The sequence below is a fragment of the Eschrichtius robustus genome, chromosome 1 (assembly GCF_028021215.1).
Source record: "Eschrichtius robustus isolate mEscRob2 chromosome 1, mEscRob2.pri, whole genome shotgun sequence".
Taxonomy (NCBI): Eukaryota; Metazoa; Chordata; class Mammalia; order Artiodactyla; family Eschrichtiidae; genus Eschrichtius; species Eschrichtius robustus.
Window position 1 is genome coordinate 128,474,249 of NC_090824.1, and position 26,185 is coordinate 128,500,433.

Below are 26,185 nucleotides of genomic sequence, written 5' to 3' on the forward strand. Positions count from 1 at the left end.
TCATAAATACATCAAAAATACATCCACGTGTGGAACAACTACTACAGAACACCTACTGAATGCTGCACAAGACCTCAGACTTCCCAAAAGCCAAATACCAGACAACAGAAGCAAGAAGAACTACAATCCTGCAGCCTGTGGAACAAAAAGCACATTCACAGAAAGACAGACAAGATGAAAAGACAGAGGGTTATGTACCAGATGAAGGAACAAGATAAAACCCCAGAAAAACAACTAAATGAAGTGGAGATAGGCAACCTTCCAGAAAAAGAATTCACAATAATGATAGTGAAGATGATCCAGGACCTTGGGCAAAGAATGGAGGCAAAGATCGAGAACATGCAAGAAATGTTTAACAAAGACCTAGAAGAATTAAAGAACAAACAAACAGAGATGAACAATACAATAACTGAAATGAAAACTACACTAGAAGGAATCAATAGCAGAATAACTGAGGCAGAAGAACGGATAAGTGACCTGGAAGACAGAATGGTGGAATTCATTGCTGCAGGACAGAATAAAGAAAAAAGAATGAAAAGAAATGAAGACAGCCTAAGAGACCTCTGGGAAAACATTAAACGCAACAACATTCGCATCATAGGGGTCCCAGAAGGAGAAGCGAGAGAGAAAGGACCCGAGAAAATATTTGAAGCGATTACAGTAGAAAAATTCCCTATCATGGGAAAGGAAATAGTCATCCAAGTCCAGGAAGCGCAGAGAGGCCCATACAGGATAAACGCAAGGAGAAATATGCCAAGACACATAGCAATCAAATTGGCAAAAATTAAAGACAAAGAAAAATTATTGAGCAACAAGGGAAAAACAACAAATAACATACAAGGGAACTCCCATAAGGTTAACAGCTGATTTCTCAGCAGAAACTCTACAGCCAGAAGGGGGTGGCATGAAATATTTAAAGTGATGAAAGGGAAGAATCTACAACCAAGATTACTCTACCCGGCAAGGATCTCATTCAGATTTGACAGAGAAATCAAAAGCTTTACAGACAAGCAAAAGCTAAGAGAATTCAGCACCACCAAACCAGCTCTACAACAAATGCTAAAGGAACTTCTCTAAGTGGGAAACACAAGAGAAGAAAAGGACCTACAAAAACAAACCCATAACAATTAAGAAAATGGTAGTAGGAACATACATATCGATCATTACCTTAAACGTGAATGGATTAAATGCTCCAACCAAAACACACAGGTTCGCTGAATGGATACAAAAACAAGACCCATATATATGCCGTCAACAAGAGACCCACTTCAGACCTAAGGACACATACAGACTGAAAGTGAGGGGATGGAAAAAGATGTTCCATGCAAATCGAAATCAAAAGAAAGCTTGAGTAGCAACACTCATATCAGATAAAATAGACTTTAAAATAAAGAATGTTACAAGAGACAAGGAAGGACACTACATAATGATAAAAGGATCAATCCAAGAAGAAGATATAACAATTATAAATATATATGCACCCAACATAGGAGCACCTCAATACATAAGGCAACTGCTAACAGCTATAAAAGAGGAAATCGACAGTAACACAATAATAGTGGGGGACTTTAACACCTCACACCAATGGACAGATCATCCAAACAAAATTAATAAGGAAACACAAGCTTTAAATGACACAATAGACCAGATAGATTTAATTGATATTTATAGGACACTCCATCCAAAAACAGCAGATTACACTTTCTTCTCAAGTGCACATGGAACATTCTCCAGGATAGATCACATCTTGGGTCACAAATCAAGCCTCAGTAAGTTTAAGAAAATTGAAATCATATCAAGCATCTTTTCTGACCACAACGCTATGAGATTAGAAATCAATTACAGGGAAAAAAACATTAAAAATACAAACACATGGAGGCGAAACAATACACTACTAAATAACCAAGAGATCACTGAAGAAATCAAAGAAGAAATTTAAAAATACCTAGAGACAAATGACAATGAAAACACGATGATCCAAAACTTATGGAGTGAAGCAAAAGCAGCTCTAAGAGGGAAGTTTATAGCAATACAAGCCTACCTCAAGAAACAAGAAAAATCTCAAGTAAACAATCTAACCTTACACCTAAAGGAACTAGAGAAAGAAGAACAAACAAAACCCAAAGTTAGCAGAAGGAAAGAAATCATAAAGATCAGAGCAGAAATAAATGAAATAGAATCAAAGAAAACAATAGCAAAGATCAATAAAACTAAAAGCTGGTTCTTTGAGATGATAACCAAAATTGATAAACCTTTAGCCAGACTCATCAAGGAAAAAGAGGGAGAGAACTCAAATCAATAAAATTAGAAATGAAAAAGGAGAAGTTACAACAGACACTGCAGAAATACAAAGCTTCCTCAGAGACTACTACAAGCAACTCTATGCCAATAAAATGGACAACCTGGAGAAATGGACAATTTCTTAGAAAGGTATAACCTTCCAAGACTGAACCAGGAAGAAATAGAAAATATGAACAGACCAATCACAAGGAATGAAATTGAAACTGTGATTAAAAATCTTCCAACAAACAAAAGTCCAGGACCAGATGGCTTCAAAGGTGAATTCTATCAAACATTTAGAGAAGCGCTAACACCCACCCTTCTCAAACGCTTCCAAAAAAATTCAGAGGAACACTGCGAAACTCATTCTATGAGGCCACCATCACCCTGATACCAAAACCAGACATAGATACTACAAAAAGAGAAAATTACAGACGAATATCACTGATGAATATAGATCCAAAAATCCTCAGCAAAATACTAGGAAACAGAATCCAACAACACATTAAAAGGATCATACACCATGATCAAGTGGGATTTATCCCAGGGATGCAAGGATTCTTCAATATGCGCAAATCAATCAATGTGATACACCATATTAACAAATTAAAGAATAAAAACCATATGATCATCTCAATAGATGCAGAAAAAGCTTTTGACAAAATTCAAAACCCATTTGTGATAAAAACTCTCCAGAAAGTGGGCATAGAGGGAACCTACCTCAACATAATAAAGGCCATATACAACAAACCCACAGCTAACATCATTCTCAATGGTGAAAAACTGAAAGCATTTCCTCTAAGATCAGGAACAAGACAAGGATGTCCACTCTCACCACTATTATTCAACATAGTTTTGGAAGTCCTAGTCACGGCAATCAGAGAAGAAATAAAAGGAATACAAATTGGAAAAGAAGTAAAACTGTCACTGTTTGCAGATGACATGATACTATACATAGAGGATCCTAAAGATGCCACCAGAAAACTACTAGAGCTAATCAATGAATTTGGTAAAGTTGCAGGATACAAAATTCATGCACAGAAATCTCTTGCATTCCTATACACCAATGATGAAAAATCTGAAAGAGAAATTAAGGAAACACTCCCATTTACCATTGCAACAAAAAGAATAAAATACCTAGGAATAAACCTACCTAGGGAGACAAAAGACCTGTATGCAGAAAACTATAAGACACTGATGAAAGAAATTAAAGATGATACCAACAGATGGAGAGATATAGCATGTTCTTGGATTGGAAGAATCAATATTGTGAAAATGACTACACTACCCAAAGCAATCTACAGATTCAATGCAATCCCTATCAAATTACCAATGGCATTTTTTACAGAACTAGAACAAAAAATCTTAAAATTTGTATGGAGACACAACAGACCCCGAAGAGCCAAAGCAGTCTTGAGGCAAAAAAATGGAGCTGGAGGAATCAGACTCCCTGACTTCAGACTATACTACAAAGCTACAGTCATCAAGACAATATGGTACTGGCACAAAAACAGAAACATAGATCAATGGAACAAGATAGAAAGCCCAGAGGTAAACCCACGCACCTATGGTCAACTAATCTATGACGAAGGAGGCAAGCTTATACAATGGAGAAAAGACAGTCTCTTCAATAAGTGGTGCTGGGAAAACTGGACAGATACATGTAAAATAATGAAGTTAGAACACTCTGTAACACCATACACAAAAATAAACTCAAAATGGATTAAAGACTTAAATGTAAGGCCAGACACTATAAAACTCTTAGAGGAAAAGATAGGAAGAACACTCTTTGACATAAATCACAGCAAGATCTTTTTTGATCCACCTCCTAGAGTAATGGAAATAAAAACAAAAATAAACAAATGGGACCTAATGAAACTTCAAAGGTTTTGCACAGCAAAGGAAACCATAAACAAGATGAAAAGACAACCCTCAGAATGGGAGAAAATATTTGCAAACGAATCAACGGACAAAGGATTAATCTCCAAAATATATAAACACCTCATGCAGCTCAATATTAAAGAAACAAACACCCCAATCCAAAAATGGGCAGAAGACCTAAATAGACATTTCTCTGAAGAAGACATACAGATGGCCAAGAAGCACATGAAAAGCTGCTCAACATCACTAATTATTAGAGAAATGCAAATCAAAACTACAATGAGGTATCACCTCACACCAGTTAGAATGGGCATCATCAGAAAATCTACAAACAACAAATGCTGGAGAGGGTGTGGAGAAAAGGGAACCCTCTTGCACTGTTGGTGGGAATGTAAAGTGATACAGCCACTATGGAGATCAGTATGGAGGTTCCTTAAAAAACTAAAAATAGAATTACCATATGATCCAGCAATCCCACTATTGGGCATATACCCAGAGAAAACCATAATTCAAAAAGACACATGCACTCCAATGTTCATTTCAGCATTATTTACAATAGCCAGGTCATGGAAGCAACCTAAATGCCCATCAACAGACGAACAGATAAAGAAGATGTGGTACATATATACAGTGGAATATTACTCAGCCATAAAAAGGAACAAAATTGAGTCATTTGTTGAGACGTGGATGGATCTAGAGACTGTTACAGAGTGAAGTAAGTCAGAAAGAGAAAAACAAATATCGTATATTAACACATGTATGTGGAACTTAGAAAAATGGTACAGATGAGCCGGTTTGCAGGGCAGAAGTTGAGACACAGATGTAGAGAACAGACGTATGGACCCAGGGGGGGAAACCACAGTGGGGTGGGGATGGTGGTGTGCTGAACTGGGCCATTGGGATTGACATGTATACACTGATGTGTATAAAATTGATGACTAATAAGAACCTGCAGTATAAAAAAACAAACAAACAAACAAAACAACTAATACTAAACTTTCATTGGGTTATTTGTATGGAAATATGTTAATATTAATGTTTCAGACATTATGTGAAATTTCTAAAAATCTTATATGTTCTGGTATAATGTTAGAAGTCATAGTTCTAGTTATTACTTTAAAATGTATATCTCAGAAATAACTAACAAAAAAAAAGAACCTGCTGTATAAAAAAATAAAATTCAAAAAAAAATTTGAGTTCAATAAAAAAAGAAAGAGAAAAACAAATATTGTATATTAATGCATATATGTGGAACCTAGATAAACGGTACAGATGAAGCAGTTTGCAGGGCAGAAATTGAGACACAGATGTAGAGAACAAACGTATGGACACCAAGGGGGGAAAGCAGCAGGGGGGTGGGGGTGGGGGTGTGATGAATTGGGAGATTGGGATTGACATATATACACTAATATGTATAAAATGGATAACTAATAAGAACCTGGTGTATAAAAAAATAAATAAAACAAAAGCCAAATACCTTCTCTATCCACTGGAAAAAAAAAAGTAGATTGTAAAAGCTATTAAGAAAACATGAAATACCTATGATAAACCATGATGGAAAAGAACATGAAAAAGAATATATATATGTAAAACTGAGTCACTTTGCTGTACAGCCGAAATTAAACACAACATTGTAAATCAACTATACTTCAATAAAATTTTTTTAAAAAGAGAAAAAAAAAAGCAACCCAATAACATAATGGACAAAAGATTTGAACAGACATTTTACCAAAGAACATAAATGAATGGTAAATAGATACATGAAAGTATGCTTAACATCATTAATCACTAGGGAAATAGAAATTAAAGCAAGTCTTAATAAATTTAAGACAACTGAAATCACACCAAGGTTCTTTTCCAAACACAATGGTATGAAAGTAGAAATCAACTGCAAGAGAAAAACTGGAAAATTCATAAATATATGCAGATTAAACGACAGGCTCCAGAACAACCAATGGGTGGAAGAAGAAATCAAAAGGGAAATTTAAAAAAATCGTGAGACAAAGGAAACACACCATACCAAAGCTTATGGGATGCAAAAAAAGGAGTTCTAAGACAGAAGTTTATAGCAATAAATACCAACATTAAGAAAAAAGAAAAATCGGAAATAAACAACCCAACTTTACACTAAGAACAAACTAAGCCAAAAGGTACAGGAAGGAAATAACAAAGACCAGAGTGGAAAGAAATGAAATAGAGACTAGAAAGACAAGGGAGACTATCAATGAAAAATAAGAGTTGTTTTTGGAGAGATAAACAAATATACAAACCTCTAGCTAGACTAAAAAAAGAGAGAAGACTCAAATAAATAAAAGCAGAAATGAAAGAGGAGACACTACAACACAGAAATACTAAGGATCATAAGAAACAACTATGAATAATTATATGCCAAAAAATTAGACAACCTAGAAGAAATGGATAAATTCCTGGAAACATAAATCTACCAAGTCTGAATCATGAAAAAACAGAAAATCTGAACAGACCAATTACTAGCAAGGAGACTGAACCAGTAATCAAAAACCTCTCAACAAAGAAAAGTCCAGGACCAGATGAGTTTACTGGTGAATTCCACCAAGCATTGAAAGAAAAATTAGTAGCAATTCTTCTCAAATTCCTCCAAAAAGTAAAGTAAGAGGGAACACTTCCAAACTCATTTACCCTTATACCAAAGGCAGACCAGGACACTACAAGAAAAGAAAATAACAGGCCAATATTCCCGGTGAACATAGATGCAAAAATCCTCAAGAAAATATGAGCAAACTGAATTCAACAGCACATTAAAAGGATCACACACCATAATCAAGTAGGATTTTTCCCTGAGATGCAAGGATGGTTCAACATATGCAAATCAATAAATGTGAGACACCGCATTAACAAAACAAAGGATAAAAATCATATGATCATCTCAGTAGCTGCAGAAAAAGCATTTGAAAATTCAACATCCTTTCATGATAAAAACTCTCAAAAAATTGGTATAGAAGAAACATACTTCAACATAATGAACGCCATATATGACAGACCACAGCTAACATTATACTCAAAAGTTAAAGGCTAAAAGCTTTTCCTCTAAGATCAGGAATAAGACAAGGATGCCCAGTCTTGCCACTTTTATTCAACATAGTTGTGGAAGTCCTAGCCAGAGAAATTAGGAAAGAAAAAGAAATAAAAGGCATCTAAATCAGAAAGGAAGAAGTAAAACTGTCTCTGCAGGTAACATAATATATATAGAAAACCCTAAAGTCACTACCAAAAAATGGTTAAAACTAATCAATGAATTCAGTAAAGTTGCAGTATACAAAAATCACTATATAAAAATCAGTTGCATTTTTACACACTAACAACTATCAGAAAGAGAAATTGAGAAAACAGTCCCATTTACAATAGCACCAAAAACAATAATGTACTTAAGAATAAGTTTAACCAAGGAGGTGAAAGATCTGTGCACTGCAAACTGTAAAACACTGATGAAAGAAGTTGAAGACACAAATAAATGGAAAGCTATTCTGTGTTCATGGACTGGAAGAATTAGTATTGTTAAAATGGTCATACTGCCCAAAGCAATCTGCAGATTCAATGCAATCCCTATTAAAAACCCAATAGCGTTTTTCACAGAAATAGAAAAAATAATCCTAATATTCATATAGAACCACAAGAGACACCAAATAGTGAAAATAATCTTGAGAAAGAAGAACAAAACTGGAGGCATCACATTTCCTGATTCCAAACGATATTACAAAGCTATAGTAACCAAAACAGCACAGTATTGGCATAAAAACAGACACATAGATCTATGGAACCAAATAGAGAGCCCAGAAATAAACTCATGCTTTTATGGTCAATTAATTTTTGCAAAGAATTCAATAATATACAATGGGGAAAGGTTAATCCCGTCAATAAATAGTGTTGGGAAAACTAGACAGCCACGTTAAAAAGAATAAAAGTGGGCCCTTATCTCATACCATACACAAAAATCGACTCAAAATGCATTAAAGACTTGAACATTAGACCTGAAACCATAAAACTCCTAAGGAAAAAGCATAGAGGATAAGCTCTTGGAAATGATTTTTTTTTTTTTTTTTGGATTTGACACCAAAAGCAAAGGCAACCAATGCAAAAATAAACAAGTTAGGCTACATCAAATTAAAAAGCTTCTGCACAGCAAAGGAAATCATCAACAAAATGAAAAAGCAACCTGTGGAATGGGATAAAATATATGCAAACCACATATCCAATAAAGGGCTAATACACAAAATATACAAGAAACTCATACAACTCAATAGCAAAAAAACAAATAACCCAAAATTTTTAATGGGCAAAGGACCTGAATAGACATTTTTCAAAAAAGACAAACAAATCCAACAGGGACATGAAAAGGTGATCAATGTCATAATCATCAGGGAAATGCAAATGAAAACAACGATGAAATATCACCTCACACCTGTTTGAGGATATGGAGAAAAGGGAATCAGTGTACACTGTTGGCAGGAATATAAACTGGTAAAGCCACTATGGAAAACAATATGGAGGTTTCTCAATAACTTAAGAAGAGAACCACCACATGATTCAGCAATTTCGCTTCTGGGTATATATCCAAAGGAAACGAAGTCATTATCTCCAGAGATATCTGTACTCCCATGTTCATTGCAGCATTATTCACAATAGCCAAGGTATAGACACAACTTAAGTGTCATATTTATAGTGGGATATTATTCAGTCTTAAAAAAGAAGGAAATTCTGCCATTTGGACAACATGGGTGAATCTGGAGGGTATTAATGCTAACTGAAATAAGCCCGACAGAGAAAGACAAATACCACATGGTATAGCTTATATGTGGAATCTAAAAAAAAAAAAAAAAAAAAAAAAAAGTCAAACTCATAGAAACACTGAGTAGAAAAATGGTTGCCAGGGTTTGAGGGGTGGGGGAAATAGGGAGAGGTTGGTAAAAGGGTACAAACTTTCAGCTACAAGATGAATAATGTCTGAGGAGCTAATGCATAACATGATGACTATAGTTGATAACACTGTATTGTATAATTGAAATTTGCTAAGAGAGTAGAAAAATGTTCTCACTAATAAAAAAAATTAAAACATGAGATGACGGATGTGTTAATTAACTAGATGGGGGAATCCTTTCAAATATATATATATATCAAATATATCATCACAATGTACACTTTAAATATCTTACAATTTCATTTGTCAATTATACTTCAATAAAGCTGTAATTTTAAAAAAGGGAAGGAACAAATAAATAATATGAAGATGCAAAAAGGCAGAAACTACAGACAGGTAGAATTTTAAAAAAACATAATATGGTAACTTAGTGCCAATACATTTTTAAAAACAAAATGAAAAATTTCCTAGAAAAATCTAAATTACCAAAGTTAACTAAAGAAAAAATAGAAAACTTAAAGAAAACAATACCATTATATAATTTGATTTGGTAGTCAAAAATATCTGTCTTACACAGGGACATGTGCACACATGCACACACACACAAATATACCAAACAAAAAGGGCCTCAGGTCTTTTATAGGGAACTTTTACCAACTTTAAAGGATCAGGTAATTCTTCTATTAAACTGTTCCATAGTAAAAGAAAAGAAGGAACGCTTACCAACTGATTTTATGATGCTACTGGGGTACCAAAACTGGATGAGGAGAGTGCAAGAAAAAAAATACATAAATCAATCTCAGGAACATAAAGGTAAACATTCTAAATAAAAGTTAGCAGTATGTTTTTTACATTTATCATGATCAAGGAAGAATGTGAGGAAGATTCAACATTAGAACCACCTAACAATATAATTCTCCACATTAACAGATTAAAAAAGAAAAAAACCCTGTGATCATCTCAATACATACTAAAATTTAAAAATCATACAATGCAATTCAACATTAATAGTAAGAAAAATCTTCTGGGCAGAGTAGAAGTAGAAGAGAATTTTCTGAACCTGATTATTGTCTTCAACCAAAACCCCACAGCAAACAATGTTCTTAGTAGGGCAACTTTAGAAATATTCTATTTCCTCATTAAAAGCAGAGACAGTTGAGGGATGACCACTACTGCCATCATTACTACTGCCATCACTATTGAACATTGTTCCTGAGGCCCTTGCACATGCAGTAAGACAGAGCACAGTATAGAGAGAATAAGGAGGGGGAGAGAGGGGTACAAGTCAGGAGTGTATGTGACTGCAAACATCAGAAACGCTAACTACCTCATGGCTTAAACAATGAGGAGTTCATTTATCTCATAAGGAATCAGGAAGTAGGGAGTCTAGTGCTGATGATGCTGATACAGAGGGTTAGAACGAGTCTCTGCTTTTACCTTCTTTAGCATGTTTCATTTCATCCTCATGCTTGCTAACTCACAGCTCTAAGATGACTCCTGCAGATGTGGGCCTTAACATACACACTCCAGGCAGAAAGAGGGGAAAATAGTGGCACCAATCTCTTCCCAGAAGCCCCGGGATGGACTTCACTTCTCACTGATCACATGGCCACTGTTAGGTACAAGCAAGGCTGAGAAAGTGAATGTCCAGGGATAAGAGTAGGATTAGGATTAGGATTTGGGACACACTTATACTAAATACTTAGGATGATAAATTATGCTTGGTTTAATCCATTCATGAAATTCTGGTCTAATCCATTCATGGATATTAAATATATTTAATATCTGGGGCATACTTATACTACAACATTACTTGTTGTTTGTCTAAAGTTTAAATTTCACTGTGTGCCCTTTAAAAAATTTTTTTTTTTTGCTAAATCTGGAAACCCTAGAAGCTGGGGATGTTATTACCCTGAAAAAATTGAGGTTCTAAAATCAGCAAGGAAGAAGGGGGGATGGCTTCTTGGGAGGCACATGCCAATAACTACCACAGAAACATACAAATTTCTCTAGAAAGACATGATGTTTTTTCCCTGACATTGACACTGGCAAAATTTATCCAACAGATTTTTCCAGAAGGTTAACTGAGTAGCAAAACAGGCAGTGCCTTAGGATGTAGACACATTCTTCAAATGCATGTGTCCCATAAAATCCAAGGCTACATGAAGTTATAAATTTAATGATAGAATTTCTGCAGGTAACTACGAAAAACCTCAAAAAAATTTTTTTAGAGATACCATTAACTGGATTATCCATGTGAAATTACAAATCTTTTAGATCTTCATTCTACCAAATTTCACTGAAATTTTAATAAATTCCTTTAAAAATCATGCCCACTTCTCAGCTGCTATTTTGTTTCATCATGGGAATTTAACCATAAATCTCATTTGTCTGCAGGAACCTGAAAGTTAAACAAAAAGTATACTGAGCTTGCAGATAATAGGAATAACAGGTTTTATGGGTGAATTTGTGGACTCACAGTAGCCTGGGTATACAGTGTGAACTGACCTCCAAAGTAGGAGAGCCAGGTTCAAGTGGACAGTGGGGTAGGACATCACAGAAGTCAAGGCAAAAACTTGTAGGATGAAAATGGAGTCTTCACACACTACAGCTGTCCCTCGGTATCCTCAGGGGATTGGTTCCAGGACCCCCAGTGGATACTCAAATCTGCGGATGGTCGAGTCCCTCCTATAGTATGGCATTGCACAGTTGGCCTTCTGTATTCCCGGGTTCTGCATCTGTGGATTCAACCAACCGTGGATGGAAATTGGCTGAATCTGCGGATGCAGAATCCATGGATACAGAGGAGCGACTGTATAGCCAATTGCCCAGCCTTAGGGAAGTTGGTGGGCAGTCTCGCAGTCCTGGAGGATCGCTGGAAGACAGGGAAACCAGGAAGGCGGTAAAAGGGGGTTGGTGATTTTTTTGTGCTAAGACTCTGGACTTCCTGCTACTTTTAAAGAGATGGCTGAAGATACTCCTTGCAGCCCACTTGAGGCAGTGTGAGAGAACTGAGTCCTCAAAGTGGAATTCTAAATCGTATACTGATGTGTTGTATTTACGAATATCTGTCAGTTCTTTCTAACATTGTTGTTAGAGAACTGACAGAAAAGGGGTGGACTAAGGAAGTGAGTTGAAAGAAGCCTCACTTCTTTGACTGAATTAACTACTTAAATAAATTATTTGTTCTCTTTCTTAGAAAGAGTAGGGTAAGGATTTTTCTCTCCTGAGAATGTCAGATTTGAGCTTTTCTGTAAAGGGCAGTTGGGTTTGCTGCCAGGCAACAGGAGAGATTCCATTTCTCTTCCAAGCATTATCTAGCACGTAGGCTTACCCCCCACGGACTAGATGTGTTCTCCAAAAGTTGTTGCTTATAGATTTAATTAATTTCAAAAATAATATTTACTTGTGTTTTTCACTTGTTTTATTTACCCAAAGCCATTTTAATTCTTTAGAATTTTCTTTTTAAACGACTATACATTAGAATAGTCCATCTTATATAGTTATATTTATTTACCTTTTAAGGGAACTTGGGAATACGGCTATTTAAAGAAATCTTATAGTGAAACATTTTATAAGACAAAGATAACTCTCTAAATTGCTTGCTTTTAAAATCTGCCTTTTCCTCTAGGAAATCTGCATAAGGGGAGCTGACCTTATGTTCTGATGGAACTGTTGCCCTTCCAAGCTCTTTGCTTTCCTTTTGAAGTCAATTATCACAAATGTTTCATTGAATTGATACAAGAACGACTGGTAGTGAACAGTGAATGGGTGACAGAGCCATCTGACTTTCAAGGTGCAAACCCAGTAGCATCAATCCAATGAATCAGTCTCTCTTTCTGGAAGAGGTAACATTGCACCACTTCCATCCACAGCCCCTTTCGCTACACCCCAGAGAACACAATCGATTCCAGCGGAAGTGAAGAATCCCTCTCTCAGGAAACAAAGATCAAAGGTATTCATATTCCTAACTAACGAAAGAAAATTGTTCTGATTTACAATATTTTCAGTGAGATTTTTGGTAATACGCACATGTTATCGAGTTGTACCTTCCACGTAGAAATAAATACCATTTCAGCTGCTGCTGGAATGCATTTGATTTTAAAAGGGAAGATTGTTATGCAGGTAAACTCTACCATGACAATATCAGTAGGATCTAAAAAATTCCATCATGTTGCATTATTTCGAGATTAACTAAATGACTGAGTCAATCTCTACTGCTAGCTGGTCAAGGGCCCAGGAGTCCGGAATAGTTTTGTATTTCAAATTACAAAATTTGAAATTTGTGTTGCATAGGGTATGCTATTGTGAGGTTTCATTTATCTTTAAGCATAGGATAATAAAGCAAGTTCCCCAATTTTGTACAGATACCTTAATGCGGAAGGGAAAGGAAATCTGTATTCTCTAACATTAGGATCTCACAGTACAACATGCTCAACCTTACGGAGATTCTCCTGGTTTAAAGGTGCTGGACTTTTGTAGCTTGCTTTCTTATGTTTACGAGCCACAGACAGACGAGTAATAACTGAGACTTTTCACCACAGAAGGAGACAGCTGGCAGTGTTTTTTTTTCTGGGCTTACCCTATGTGGTCATGTTTACAGCTGCTCCCATTTTTTTTAAAAAAAAGAAAGGAAGAAAGAAAGAGAAATTGAAGAGTGGCACAGAAGAAATTAATCCTACTATGTCTGCATAGTAAACGGTTACCTGTTCTTTCCAGACCTTCATCTTTTAATGCCCACATCTTCCTCAAGATGTTTTCACTGTATTTGCAGCACTGGTGGGCTGTTTCCCCTTAAGAGATTTCCAAGCTCTTTATGTAGCAGTATGTCATGTGACACCCCAGTTGTCATGGCAAATATTTGTGTTTCAAGAAAAACATGGGTTAAAAAAAATCAATGTAAATGGCCAAATCCCAAGACAGACAGGCCTTCAGGCTAGTGTTTGGCCTGCACCATGATTGTTTCAGATTCAGCTGTTTAACAGGCTGTGCGAAGGCCATGGGCTAATGTGCATAATGGGAACAGGCAGGCGCACCTGTTTTGATTCTCACCATGTTCGAGCTCTCAGGTTCCACAGTTTATAGGTAACAGATCTACAGGTAATATAAATATGACTGTGTTTTAGCCAGTAAGTGGTCTATCTCAAAAAAAAATTACTTTAAATAATGACATTTCCTGAGTGCTAATTAACCCTGCCTTTAACCTCTTCCCTATTGACTTCATGAAGCTTTCCCCTACTGCTAAAAGCAGTAATATTTGAAGACTTCCCCGTGGTCCCGAATTAGTACATTTCTGAATTGACTCTTCAACGGTAAATGAAATTATTCATAGACTCTGTGGAAAGTGTCCTAGCATAGAAGTTAAAAGGCTAAGAGAAAGACTGTGATATGCCTGGACTCACGATAAACCCAGAACAGAGCTTGGATCAGTCCCCACCACCGGGCAGTGTGGTGCCACATGGAGAAACCCTTTCTTGCAAATACTTCTCTGCCTGTCCCCTAGAAGTGGGACTTGGCATCTGATTATAGTTGTTTTTGAAAATGTTTACTTTGTCAAACTCTTTCTTCAAAGCAAACAGGGCCCTTGGCAAGCAGAGCATCACTGTCTGGGGTGGGAAAGGTCTTTCTGATTATTAGCTCCTGCCTGCCTGGAAAGAGGGAACAGGTTGGCCCAGAGCGGGAAGCTGGGGAAGTGGGGGGAGGGGGAGGGGAGACTCTGTGCCTTCTATTTGTTTTGTAAAATTGCCCATGAGAGTCATTTTGATTTAAACTGTGTCTGTTCTTCATTGTAGGGGAAAGGCAGAAAGTCAAGAGAATATCATGATAGGAAGGTCTGTAATTTGTGTGACTAGTTGAAATTTGGGGTTTGTCACCTGATGTCCCTTCCGTTTGCTTCAGGGCAAAAGTACAGGAGGCAGGTTTGACAGCTGGAGACGACAACAAAAGTTCTTCCGCTCTTCTTTTATAAAAGAAATTAAATCATGTTTTCAGAAAAGAAAACATGGTTCATTTAAAGTGGAAAACCCTTTTTTCCCCCCTTTGTTGGGACTGAATTATTTCTCAGACTGCAGTCCAAAAAAGTGATTTAGCATACTCAAAATTTTTCTGAATCACATCAGTCTTCAACCTCTAAGATTTTCATCTTTTAAAAGTACACTTAGAAAGAATAAAACATGAAAACAAAACTCAGTTGTCCTCCAGCATGTACTTACATGTGTGCGTGGGGTGTGCGTGTGTGTTTATACACATGCACACATGCATATTACATCCATGATGTAATAGGTAGGGGTGTGGGATTTAGAGTTAAGCTGACTAGAAGAAATAAGGTAACCAAAAAGTTGGAAAAATAAAATAGTTCCCACAATGGCAAGTACATGCCAGTGAGGAGCATTCCGTAAGGCCATGCATGTGTAATAAAAGTTCTGAACATCCAACTAGTAAGTAACAGGGCAAGAAAGAGCTGGATTTTCCTCTTACTAATAAGGGAACTTTGAGCAAGTCACTTAAATTCTCTGTGCCCCACTTGCCTCCTCTGAGAAATGGGGATGATACCTCCTTTCTCTAGGGTGGCTGTGAGGGTTAGAGGCTTTAACGTGTGTGAAAGTGCTTTGGAACAATAGAGTACTTGTTTCATAATTCACTAGTCTATTTTTAAGAGCATCTTCTAGGCCTCCTTGTCTTGGTGATCTTCTCAGTAAGAATTTCATAGGGAGCTTAGTCACCCCTTTTCAAGGAAAAAGAGACCACCTTTTGGGTCTCCTTATACTCCTGCAGAGCTGAGAGCAGACAGGGTTGTATTTATAGCAATGACTGCATATAGTCGTTCTGAAACTATAGACAGAAGGGTGCTCCCGGATAAACAAATCAATGCAATTCGATCCCCTAGCTTTCCTTGACTTCTTGCTGTGAGATAATTGTGAGCTTGCTCCTGCACCTTAAAATTAGGATGCGCTTTAAGAATACTAAGGCATTATCTATCTGGAATATTTCTAACAGCTAATGTTGATTGAGCATGTTCTTAGAACATGGCACTAAGCATCTTCCACACCCACTGAATGCTCACAGCAGCCCTAGAACCTTCGTACTGTCATTGTCCCCAGGCCCACACGGCTGGTAAAGAGGTGCAGAGGCTCCAGAATTTGTGCCCCCTCCACATATCAGGTTATGAACTCTTCCTCATGGGCTGGTTTTCCAGATATTACTACTACTACTACTATTACTATCAGCAGCTAACATGCATGTTCCTAACACTTTACAGGGAACATCTCACTTCATTTTTACAACATCTCTATGTAGTAGGTACTATTATTATTCCCATTATACTGGGAGGACCTGCATACAGGGAGGTGAAGGTCATCCAACTAGTAAGTGACAGAGCCAGAATGAACTGCATGACTGTCAGAGCCCCAAAGCATTAGACATTTTTTTTAAATCTCAATAATTTTTGATGGAAATCTTTCTAAAAGATGTATCTCTGCCTCCCTAATATAATTTTAACATTTTCTCTATTCAGTATTATATATGCATATGTCCAGTTTCCGGTGGTTTTTTTTGTATGTTTCCTTCAGTATCAGGACAGTAGTTGTCACCTTTGCTCTCATGTCTACTTTTATTGGCTCTGAATTTAACAGCCTTTTCTGTGTCTTCTAGATCATTTAACCAACTACATCTTGTTGAATAAGTTTGAGTCAATCAGGTTCTGCATAAGGATCCAAGGAATAAAATAATAAACCATAGTAGAGTTTGTAGTAGTTATTTCAAGAAATCCAAAAAGAATCCTAGGCCTTTATTTTTTGGAATCTAGTTCAAAGGTTTGAAGTTGCTAAAACCGCCTCTCTTAACAAATAAATCTTTTTATTATTTTAACAACTATGTCTATGGGACGTGAGAGTCCAGGTTAAATTCATGAGTGTGTTTGCTTCTGGGAATGATGGAGGGAGAGGAATGAGCTAAAAAGAAATATAGAGAGGACTTCAATTGTACCTAATGTTTTGTTTCTTTCATTTAAACTCATACATAAATACATGAATAAATATATTTTAAATGTATGTTATAAATAATAATTATAAATATATAAAATGTACTATAGTTTTAAACTATTAAAAATTTAAATATATGTATTTTTGTCTTCTTTGCATCATATGTATATACATATATATATATATATATCATATATCTCTATTATATATATTCTGTGTTATCTAACATTAGACCTCACAGTACAACATAATTCATCCTCATGGAGATCCTCCTGATTTAAAGCTACCGGACTTTTGTAGTTCACTCTCTTGAGTTTATGAGCCACAGATACATATATATCTCAAAGAAGACAAAAGATTAACATGTGTCCATGGTAGATTTTTTAATTATTCTCTATACTTTTCTGTATTCTAGAGACTTTTTCCAAATCAAAGAAAAAAAATAAAAGAAAATCCTACTTCTCAAGTCATACCTCTGTTGTAAAATTTCCTTTGGTGTAGAAAGATTAGGTTTGGGTGATAACATTTTAATGTCAAATGTGGGGTCTTGCTTCTCTTAGTCATTTTGTTATATTGTTACTTTCTTTAGTATTTTCCCAACATATCAATATATTCTTAATTTTCTTTTAGAAAACTGTGATTATTTTTACAGGTAAGTCAGCTGAACTATTTTAATCAGGTAACAAGTGTGACAGTGAACATATCAGTGCCCCATCCAGTCTCCTTTCCCCCTATCTGTATAAAGAGGAGATTAGACCAGGTCATTGTTTTTAAGGAGCTTCCACATCCCCTATGACACTCACCCTGACGCCCCCAGGAAAAGGAGAAGAGCAGAAGCTCCCAGTAGGTGGGGCTTTAGGCCTCTCACCCACAGCAGCTGTGTTAACTGTTTTACCTCTTTAACATCAAATTATGTTGTGTTTGAACAAAGTGTTCCAGGCTTAAAAATACATACTTTGAAAACCACTAAGTGATCTCTAGCAGCAGTTTCGACTTTGACTTGTCACGTCTACTGGGGGAAGAAGCCTACTTCTTGAAGAGTATACAGTGCCTTCCTGGTTGGCTTTGTGCTTCCATCACAAGCTGGTCTCCTTTCTTGTCTTGGCCTAAAGGGTTAAAGAGAGTGAGGTATGTACTTTGACAAGCATTAGCACTCAAAACCTGGAGGTACAAGATGAGATTCAAAAGGAAGTCCAAGGCTAATTTTGTCTTTTAGACTCACTTTCCATCATGAGACCTCATTTAATTTACCAACTTAAAGGAAGAAGAGGAAAAAAAATCTGAAAACAGAAGAAAAACTGTGGCATCTTTTAAAGCCATTTTCTGTTTTCTCTAATTCATTAGAAATTGTCAGCCTTACCTATGCATTTTTGGCGTGAAACTTTCAAAGTGAATTAAAACTAAACAGTTTTATTTGCAAAACAATTTTTCTTGCAAGATATCATTGACAAGAAAAATTTTTATAAAATTATTTTTACTTCATAGCATCATCTAACTACATTTTAAAAAATATTTTGAAATTTATTTATTTATTTTTGATTATGTTGGGTCTTCATTGCTGCGCGTGGGCTTTCTCTAGTTGCGGTGAGCAGGGGCTACTCTTCGTTGCTGTGCACAGGCTTCTCATTGTGGTGGCTTCTCTTGTTGCGGAGCACAGGCTCTAGACATGCAGACTTCAGTAGTTGTGGCTCGGGGGCTCAGTAGTTGTGGCACACGGGCTTAACTGCTCCATGGCATGTGGCATCTTCCCAGACCAGGGCTCGAACCCGTGTCCCCTGCATTGGCAGGCGGATTTTTAACCACTGCGCCACCGAGGAAATCCCTAATTGTACATTTTCATTGCATGTGATTAATAATTTTATTGGGTTGATCAAAAAGTTCATTTTGTTTTTTCTGTAAGGTGGCTCTAGTAGCACTCAGTTGTCTTTAACTTCATTTGAAACAGTTTTGTTAGATTGTATTGTGGCAGCTGTCATATCAGCATGCATTTAAAAGAAAACTTATCAAAATTGGTGAATTTTTGTGTAGCCATTTTAATATTGAAGATGGAAGAAAAAAAGTAACATTTTCAGCATATTATGCTTTATTATTTCAAGAAAGGTAAAAACGCAACCAAAATGCAAAAAAGATTTGTGCAGTGTATGGAAAAGGTGCTGGGACTGATCGAACGTGTCAAAAGTGGTTTGCGAAGTTTCGTGCTGGAGATTTCTCGCTGGGCGATGCTCCACGGTCGGGTAGACCAGTTGAAGTCGACAGCAATCAAATCGAGACATTAACTGAGAACAATCAACGTTATACCACGCAGGAGATAGCCGACATACTCAAAGTATCCAAATCAAGCGTTGAAAATCATCTGCATCAGCTTGGTTATGTTCATCACTTTGATGCTTGGATTCCACATAAGTTAAGCAAAAAAAACCTTGACCATATTTCCGCGTGTGATTATCTACTTACACTTAATGAAAACGTTCCATTTTTAAAACAAATTGTGATGGATGATGAAAAGTGGATACTGTACCATAATATGGAATAGAAGAGATTGTGGGGCAAGCGAGATGAACCATCACCAACCACACCAAAGGCCGGTCTTCATCCAAGGAAGGTGATGTTGTGTATATGGTGGGATTGGAAGGGAGTCCTCTATTATGAGCTCCTTCCAGAAAACCAAACGATTCATTCCAACAAGTACTGCTCCCAATTAGACCAACTGAAAGCAGCACTCAATGAAAAGCATCTGGAATAGTCAACAGAAAATGCATAATCTACCATCAGGATAACGCAAGACCGCATGTTTCTTTGATGACCAGGCAAGAACTGTTACAGCTTGGCTGGGAAGTTCTGATTCATCCGCCATATTCACCAGACATTGCACCTTCAGATTTCCATTTATTTCGGTCTTTACAAAATTCTCTTAATGGAAAAATTTTCAATTCCCTGGAAGACTGTAAAAGGCACCTGGAACAGTTCTTTGCTCAAAAAGATAAAAATTTGGGGGAAGATGGAATTATGAAGTTGCCTGAAAAATGCAGAAGGTGGTGGAACGAAAGGGTGATTACGTTGCTCAATAAAGTTCTTGGTGAAAATGAAAAATGTGTCTATTTTTACTTAAAAACTGAAGGCACGTTTTGGCCAACCCAATATTTATATACACCAGAAAAAAGGTTATCAATAAGCCACAAGATAATTTTTATTTTTTTGCTGTGTCCCTTTCATTTATCAAATTATGACCTGATCATCCATAGATGAACTAGAAAGTTCAGAAGGAGAAGAAAATTTCAGAAAGGAGAAAAAAATGCCTAGATATGCAAGAAGAATTTTTTCCATAATACCCTTTGGCATTATTTAAACTTTGGCATGTCCCTTTGTTGATATCATACTGTATATTCAACTGTCATTTTACTCTTTTCACCTAACAGCTTATCATAAGCCTTTACATACATGGTTTGAAACTCTTTATAAAACATTTTTAATGCCTATGTAATATTCTGTCTTGACAATATACCACAATTTTCTTAGCCATTATCCTGTTGACATTAAATTATAAATGTCAAATTATTAATAAGTATTATAATTATTAGTAAATAAGTAAATAATTTCCAGTTTTTCTCTGTTATAAATAAAACTGCCATGAACGTCTTTCAACTTTGTACATAAATCTTTGTATTTAGGCTAAATCTTAGCAATAGAACTCTTTGGTCAAAGGGTATGGACATTTTCAGATCCAAGTAACCAAACTTTCTATTAGTGCTCCAAAACTGAAGCTATGAGTTTACGAATAATTTGTATGATCATAGAACAGCATTGAGCTGTAAATGCAGCCCAAGTGGCTATGAGCCTAAATTTTACTATTCACTCATTCATTCATTCATTCAACTAATCTTTATTGACCTCTGACGGTGGGCTAGGCAGTGTACCAGGCACTGGGGATACAGCAGCGAACAAAACAAATCAAGTTTTTGCCTTCTTGGGATTTATATTCTAGTAAGGGAGGCAGAAAGTTGTTTATTTTAATATTATGTGAGGAAGTGATAAGTGCTATGAGTTAAAATAAAGCAGACTATATATGCAGGTATAGAGAGTGTGACAAGGTGGGGTATTATAAGACTTCTGCAAGTGTTCAGTGATCTGTAACCAATGAACTTGCTGTACACACATTTTTCCTAAAGAAAACTGTCATGTCAAGCTTTACTTTGGTGATGATAGAGGTCCTTCTCAAGGCTTGCTCTTTTTCCTTTACCTGTAGAGAAAATGATAATGTGTCTTTTCTCAGGAAACTAGGAATCCAGGCTGCTTTTGATTCCCATCCTTATCAGGTACATATATCCCCAGCAGGTGCTACCCATCAATCATAATTGTCCCAATTGGCCCTTAACTATGTCACATTCTCACAGAGAATAATAGAAGGGTAGCAGAAAAGAGGAAATCAATGCAGCAGTGAAATGAAATGTGTCTCTAGAAAAGGAAGTTTTACATTTGACTGAAAATATACTCCCTCTCTTTAAAAAATCTTCCTGATTTTGTTCTGTTTGATCTTCAACCAGAATTGGATCCGTTGAGTGTTTTTGTTCCAAAAGAATGCAAACAGGGATGGGGATTTTTTCTCCTCAGGAAGTGTTTCAGAGTTCAGGAAAACTCATTTAAATAAAGATACCTTTCAAAACAACTGCAGAAATTATCCCTAGAAGATTGATGCTGATATGAGTTGCCTTTACAGTCAACGCAATGAGTTCTCTACTTTTGTTTTTTATTCTCTTTATAAAGGTTAAGGGCTCTGACTCTCACTTTTAACTGACCCTTAAGGGTTATGCAGTTTGTATGTCGTACAGACTGAGAGCTGTTCTGCTGATCTGCAGACCCTAAAATACTGGACTATCCCTCTTTAGGGTTCTCTCCCCATGACCATCTTTACACACAGTTGGTGCAGGCAGCTATTCCTCTATTGTAGCTTGTAAGTTGCAAGAAAAGAGTTTCCTATATAAAAAATAGAAAAGGAAAAAAAATCCCTGGGTCTCTTTCATGGTACATGAAGTGAAGCTATTGGAGATGTTTGCCTTTGATGTGATGGCCTGACTAGCTCCAGGAGTTTATTAAACACAGATACTACTGCAGAGGTAACACTTTAAGTCAGAGAGACATAGGGTGTCAAAATTAGAAGTGCCCTGATGTAAACTGAAACCCCATGGGAGAAGTGACTTCCCAAGGCCACAGAGGAAGGTGGTGACAACCTAGATCCCAGGTGTTCTTCAAATCCATCACTTTTCCACCACACCATGGTTCTCTGGCATGTTCACAGGGGTTAGTTTAACAGACTGCTTTTCAAATAAGAAAGGAACAGCAAGTCAAGGCCAGGTTGACTTTGATGAAGGAGATGGCAAACGGAAGGCTGAGAAGGAGAGCACAGCTTGGTAACGGGCCATATAGGATGTTTTGGACAGTTAGGGCTGTGGGCATTGGTGGGATGGGGGCAGGGAATAGCAACTAGCTGTTTGATCTTTGGTAAGTCACTTAACCTCTCTGAGCCTCAGTTTCCTCATCTATGGTAATAACCACATTGACTGGAAGTAAGGCAGTGCAAAATTCTTTACACATATTCTGATCTTCACAACTTTATAGGGACCTCTCATTTTTACAGATGAGAAACATTTAGTTTCAGAAAGGATGTTGTCTTAGTCTGCTCAGGCTGCCGTAATGAAATACTATAGACTGTGTGGCTTAAACAAACATTTAATTCTCACAGTTCTGGAGGCTGGTAGTCCAAGGTCAGGATGCCCGTATGGTTGGGTCCTGGTAGAGCCCTCTTTCTGGTTTGCAAATGGCCGCCTTCTTGCTGTATCTTCACATGGTAGAGAAAGAGATCATCCCTCTTTTGTCTGTCCTTATAAGGGCACTAGTCTCATCATGAAGGCTCCACCCTCATGTCCTAATTTCCTCTCAAAGGCCCCATCTCTGGGGACTAAGGCTTCAACATATGAATCTTGTGGGGACACAAACATTCAGTCTATAGCAGATGGTAAGCTGCCCAAGAATACATAGCACATCATGGCAGAGCTTGGACTTGATCCCAGGTTAGTCAGACTTCAAGGCCAAGGCTCATTTCCCTGGACCCATAATATCCTATTTGAGTTAAAAGTGAGGTCAGTGACCTTCAAGATCCTTCATGCTCTAAAATTCAGCACTATGATTATGCTGAATCCCTGAACCCTGATTAGGTCAGCTATTGTCCCTGAATATTGTATATATCTTTCAAACAAATCTAACAAGCTGAGGTCTTTTTTTTTTTTTTAATAACTTTGTTGTTTTTTTTTTTTAATTAATTAATTTATTTATTTATTTTTGGCTGTGTTGGATCTTCGTTTCTGTGCGAGGGCTTTCTCTAGCTGTGGCAAGCGGGGGCCACTCTTCATCGCGGTGCGCGGGCCTCTCACTATCGCGGCCTCTCTTGTTGCGGAGCACAGGCTCCAGAAGCGCAGGCTCAGTAGTTGTGGCTCACGGGCCTAGTTGCTCCGCGGCATGTGGGATCTTCCCAGACCAGGGCTCGAACCCGTGTCCCCTGCATTAGCAGGCAGATTCTCAACCACTGTGCCACCAGGGAAGCCCCAAGCTGAGGTCTTGATGTCTGTTCTGTACAAAGCTTAACACATTGTGGACCCTCAGCAAATATTAAAGAACAGGACAGACAAATGGCATCCCCGGTCTTCAGGGAGTAATGAATTCTCCATCTTTGAGAGTCACTCCACTCATACTCTGAACTAAGCTCTCTCTTAGAGCCATAATGTCAGGAAGAAACATTCTTTTTTACACAATGGAATTGCTTAGGTTAATTACTAGTGGATATGTTTGGGTGTTTGAGAAACTGAACATCGGCTTATAGATTCAGAAGCGATTTAGTCTATCCTTCTAGGCAAATCATTCTCTAAAGATGATATCCTTGTTGGATTATCCCAAATACTTGACCATTTACCACCAGGAGATCTCGTTTATATCCAATTTAGAGATCCTCGGCTACAATTTAATCCCACATCCACATGCTATCCACATATTTGAAAAGAACATTTTTCATAAATACATTCAGCTTAGATTTAAATACATGCTTTTTTTCCTGGATTTTTTCTTTGCAGCAGTTATGTCTGAATTTTATTTTATTTTATTTTTATTATTTTTGGCTGCATTGGGTCTTCGTTGCTGCGCGCGGGCTTTCTCTAGTTGCGGGGAGCGGGGGCTACTCTTTCTTGCGGTGCACGGGCTTCTCATTGCGGTGGCTTCTCTTGTTGCGGAGCACGGGCTCTAGGCACATGGGCTTCAGTAGCTGTGGCACACGGGCTCAGTAGTTGTGGCTCGCGGGCTCTAGAGTGCAGGCTCAGTACTTGTGGCGCACGGGCTTAGTTGCTCCACGACATGTGGGATCTTCCTGGACCAGGGCTCGAACCCGTGTCCCCTGCATTGGCAGGCGGATTCTTAACCACTCTGCCACCAGGGAAGCCCTATGTCTGAATTTTAGAAGCTAATACTGGGCCTGTTTTTGCTTCACATCTGTGACTTACCTATGTAATCATCATCCTGCCTTTCTGTTTTTTGTATTAGACTTAGAATTTTTCCTAAATAACTGCTCCAGAAACTCTCAGAGTTACCTAATTAGTGATTACACTTTGCAAATGAAGAAGAGCATTTCCCAGCTAGTTGACTCAGTTAGTTAGAACAGGATGCTAATAATTAGGCCATGACCACAGGTTTGGGCTCTGTGTGGGCCAATTAGTAAGTGCACGCATCTCACAAAGGTGTGGCAGGTGTCCCAAAAAGGACCAGGTGAGAATGCGGATGGCACAACAGACAGCCATCCCCACTAGAAGGAAACAGTGTGGCTATTGAGTCAGTAACACTGCATTAGGAGTACAGCACATCTTAAAAGAGAAGTGGGGGAAAGAGGATGGGAGGAAGGGAGAAAGGAGAGAAAAAGAGAGAGAAGGAAAGGAAGAAAGAAAGGAAGGAGGGAGGGAGTAGGTGAGAGAGGCAGGGAGGAAGGAAGGGAGGAAGGAAAGGGAATGGAAGGGAAGGGAAGGGAGGAAGGCAACAAATAGTTGTAGACAAGTTCATGGAGATAAATAGTAAAGGAAGAATAGCAGAAGGAACCAGAACCTGAAGCATGGCGTGACCTTTAATCAGGGCTCTTATTCCTAGCAGGTTGTGAAGCAGCTTTGTCTTTACCTGCTCAATGGATCTCACAATGCTGATGCACTGCTTTAATTTGGGAAGGCTTTCTCTTGAGAGACATGTCTTTTCTTGCTCTAAGTCTAAAGTGCTCCCAAGTGTGGCATTCTCTGTGACAGATGTACTACAGTTACGCTTTAGCTGACTCCAAACCCATAGTTTCCCCGTGCCTGAGTGGTCTATTTGATGTCCAAGAGTATTTTTCCTTTGAGAGCAGGTCTTTACTGGAATATCATCCAAGAAGGTAGGGAGGTGTAATCCCTTTGTTCTAAGACAGCCACCGTTCAATTCAGTAACCCCATTTCCACTGCATGGCTATTCTTTCAAAAGGTCTTAAATGCATTTGCTGTTGTATGTCAATGCCCTAGACCTACCCCCTGGAAGGGCACTGCCCAAGAGAGACTTAAGAGTCCTCTCCTTTCTAAACTTCTCCCCAGGATTGCTCCAATTCCACATGACTCTCCGTAAAGAAAAGAAATTTCAAAACTAGTTTAACGTTACCAAGGAGAGCAGATTCTCTGGCGAATCTCCTGTCCATAGCTGCACTTCTTATAGGAATCTCAGGGTCTTGTTGTCAGGATCGATCACATGACTGGCAGGACCAGCCAGCTCCATACATGTCCATCTGTGATTATTTTGCACATCTGTTTCTCACTGAGGAAGCACTGCCATTCTTCTCTGAATTCTAACCTTCCCACCATCTTCTTCTTGAGGGAAGGCAGAAACGAAGCCACAGGGCCATTGCTGTTGGAACATGTGCCCCTTGTCTTCTACCAGGAGCTCCAGCTCCTCCTGCCAGGGTTGATGTCTGCAGAAGGAGGCATTGCTTCTCTAACTCCCTCTTGCCTGTCCAAGAAGAAATTTGTTTCCATCTACCAAACAGTTTGCATTCTCTCTTGGAGCCTTGATTAGCTTAGAAAGGGCTAGAGTCTTGGAGAGAAGGCTT

General features: G+C 37.7%; 1 protein-coding gene across 5 annotated transcripts in view; it reads left to right on the forward strand.

Moving 5' to 3' along the window:
* IQCH (IQ motif containing H) overlaps positions 1–26,185 on the forward strand; it is a 207,255-nt gene that overhangs the window by 82,050 nt on the left and 99,020 nt on the right. For all 5 annotated transcript variants that reach the window (XM_068536684.1, XM_068536694.1, XM_068536703.1 and 2 more), the window contains 2 exons: positions 12,931–13,010; positions 14,848–14,886. In XM_068536684.1, coding sequence (XP_068392785.1) covers positions 12,931–13,010; positions 14,848–14,886 — 119 coding nt within the window. The remainder of the gene's footprint in view (positions 1–12,930; positions 13,011–14,847; positions 14,887–26,185) is intronic.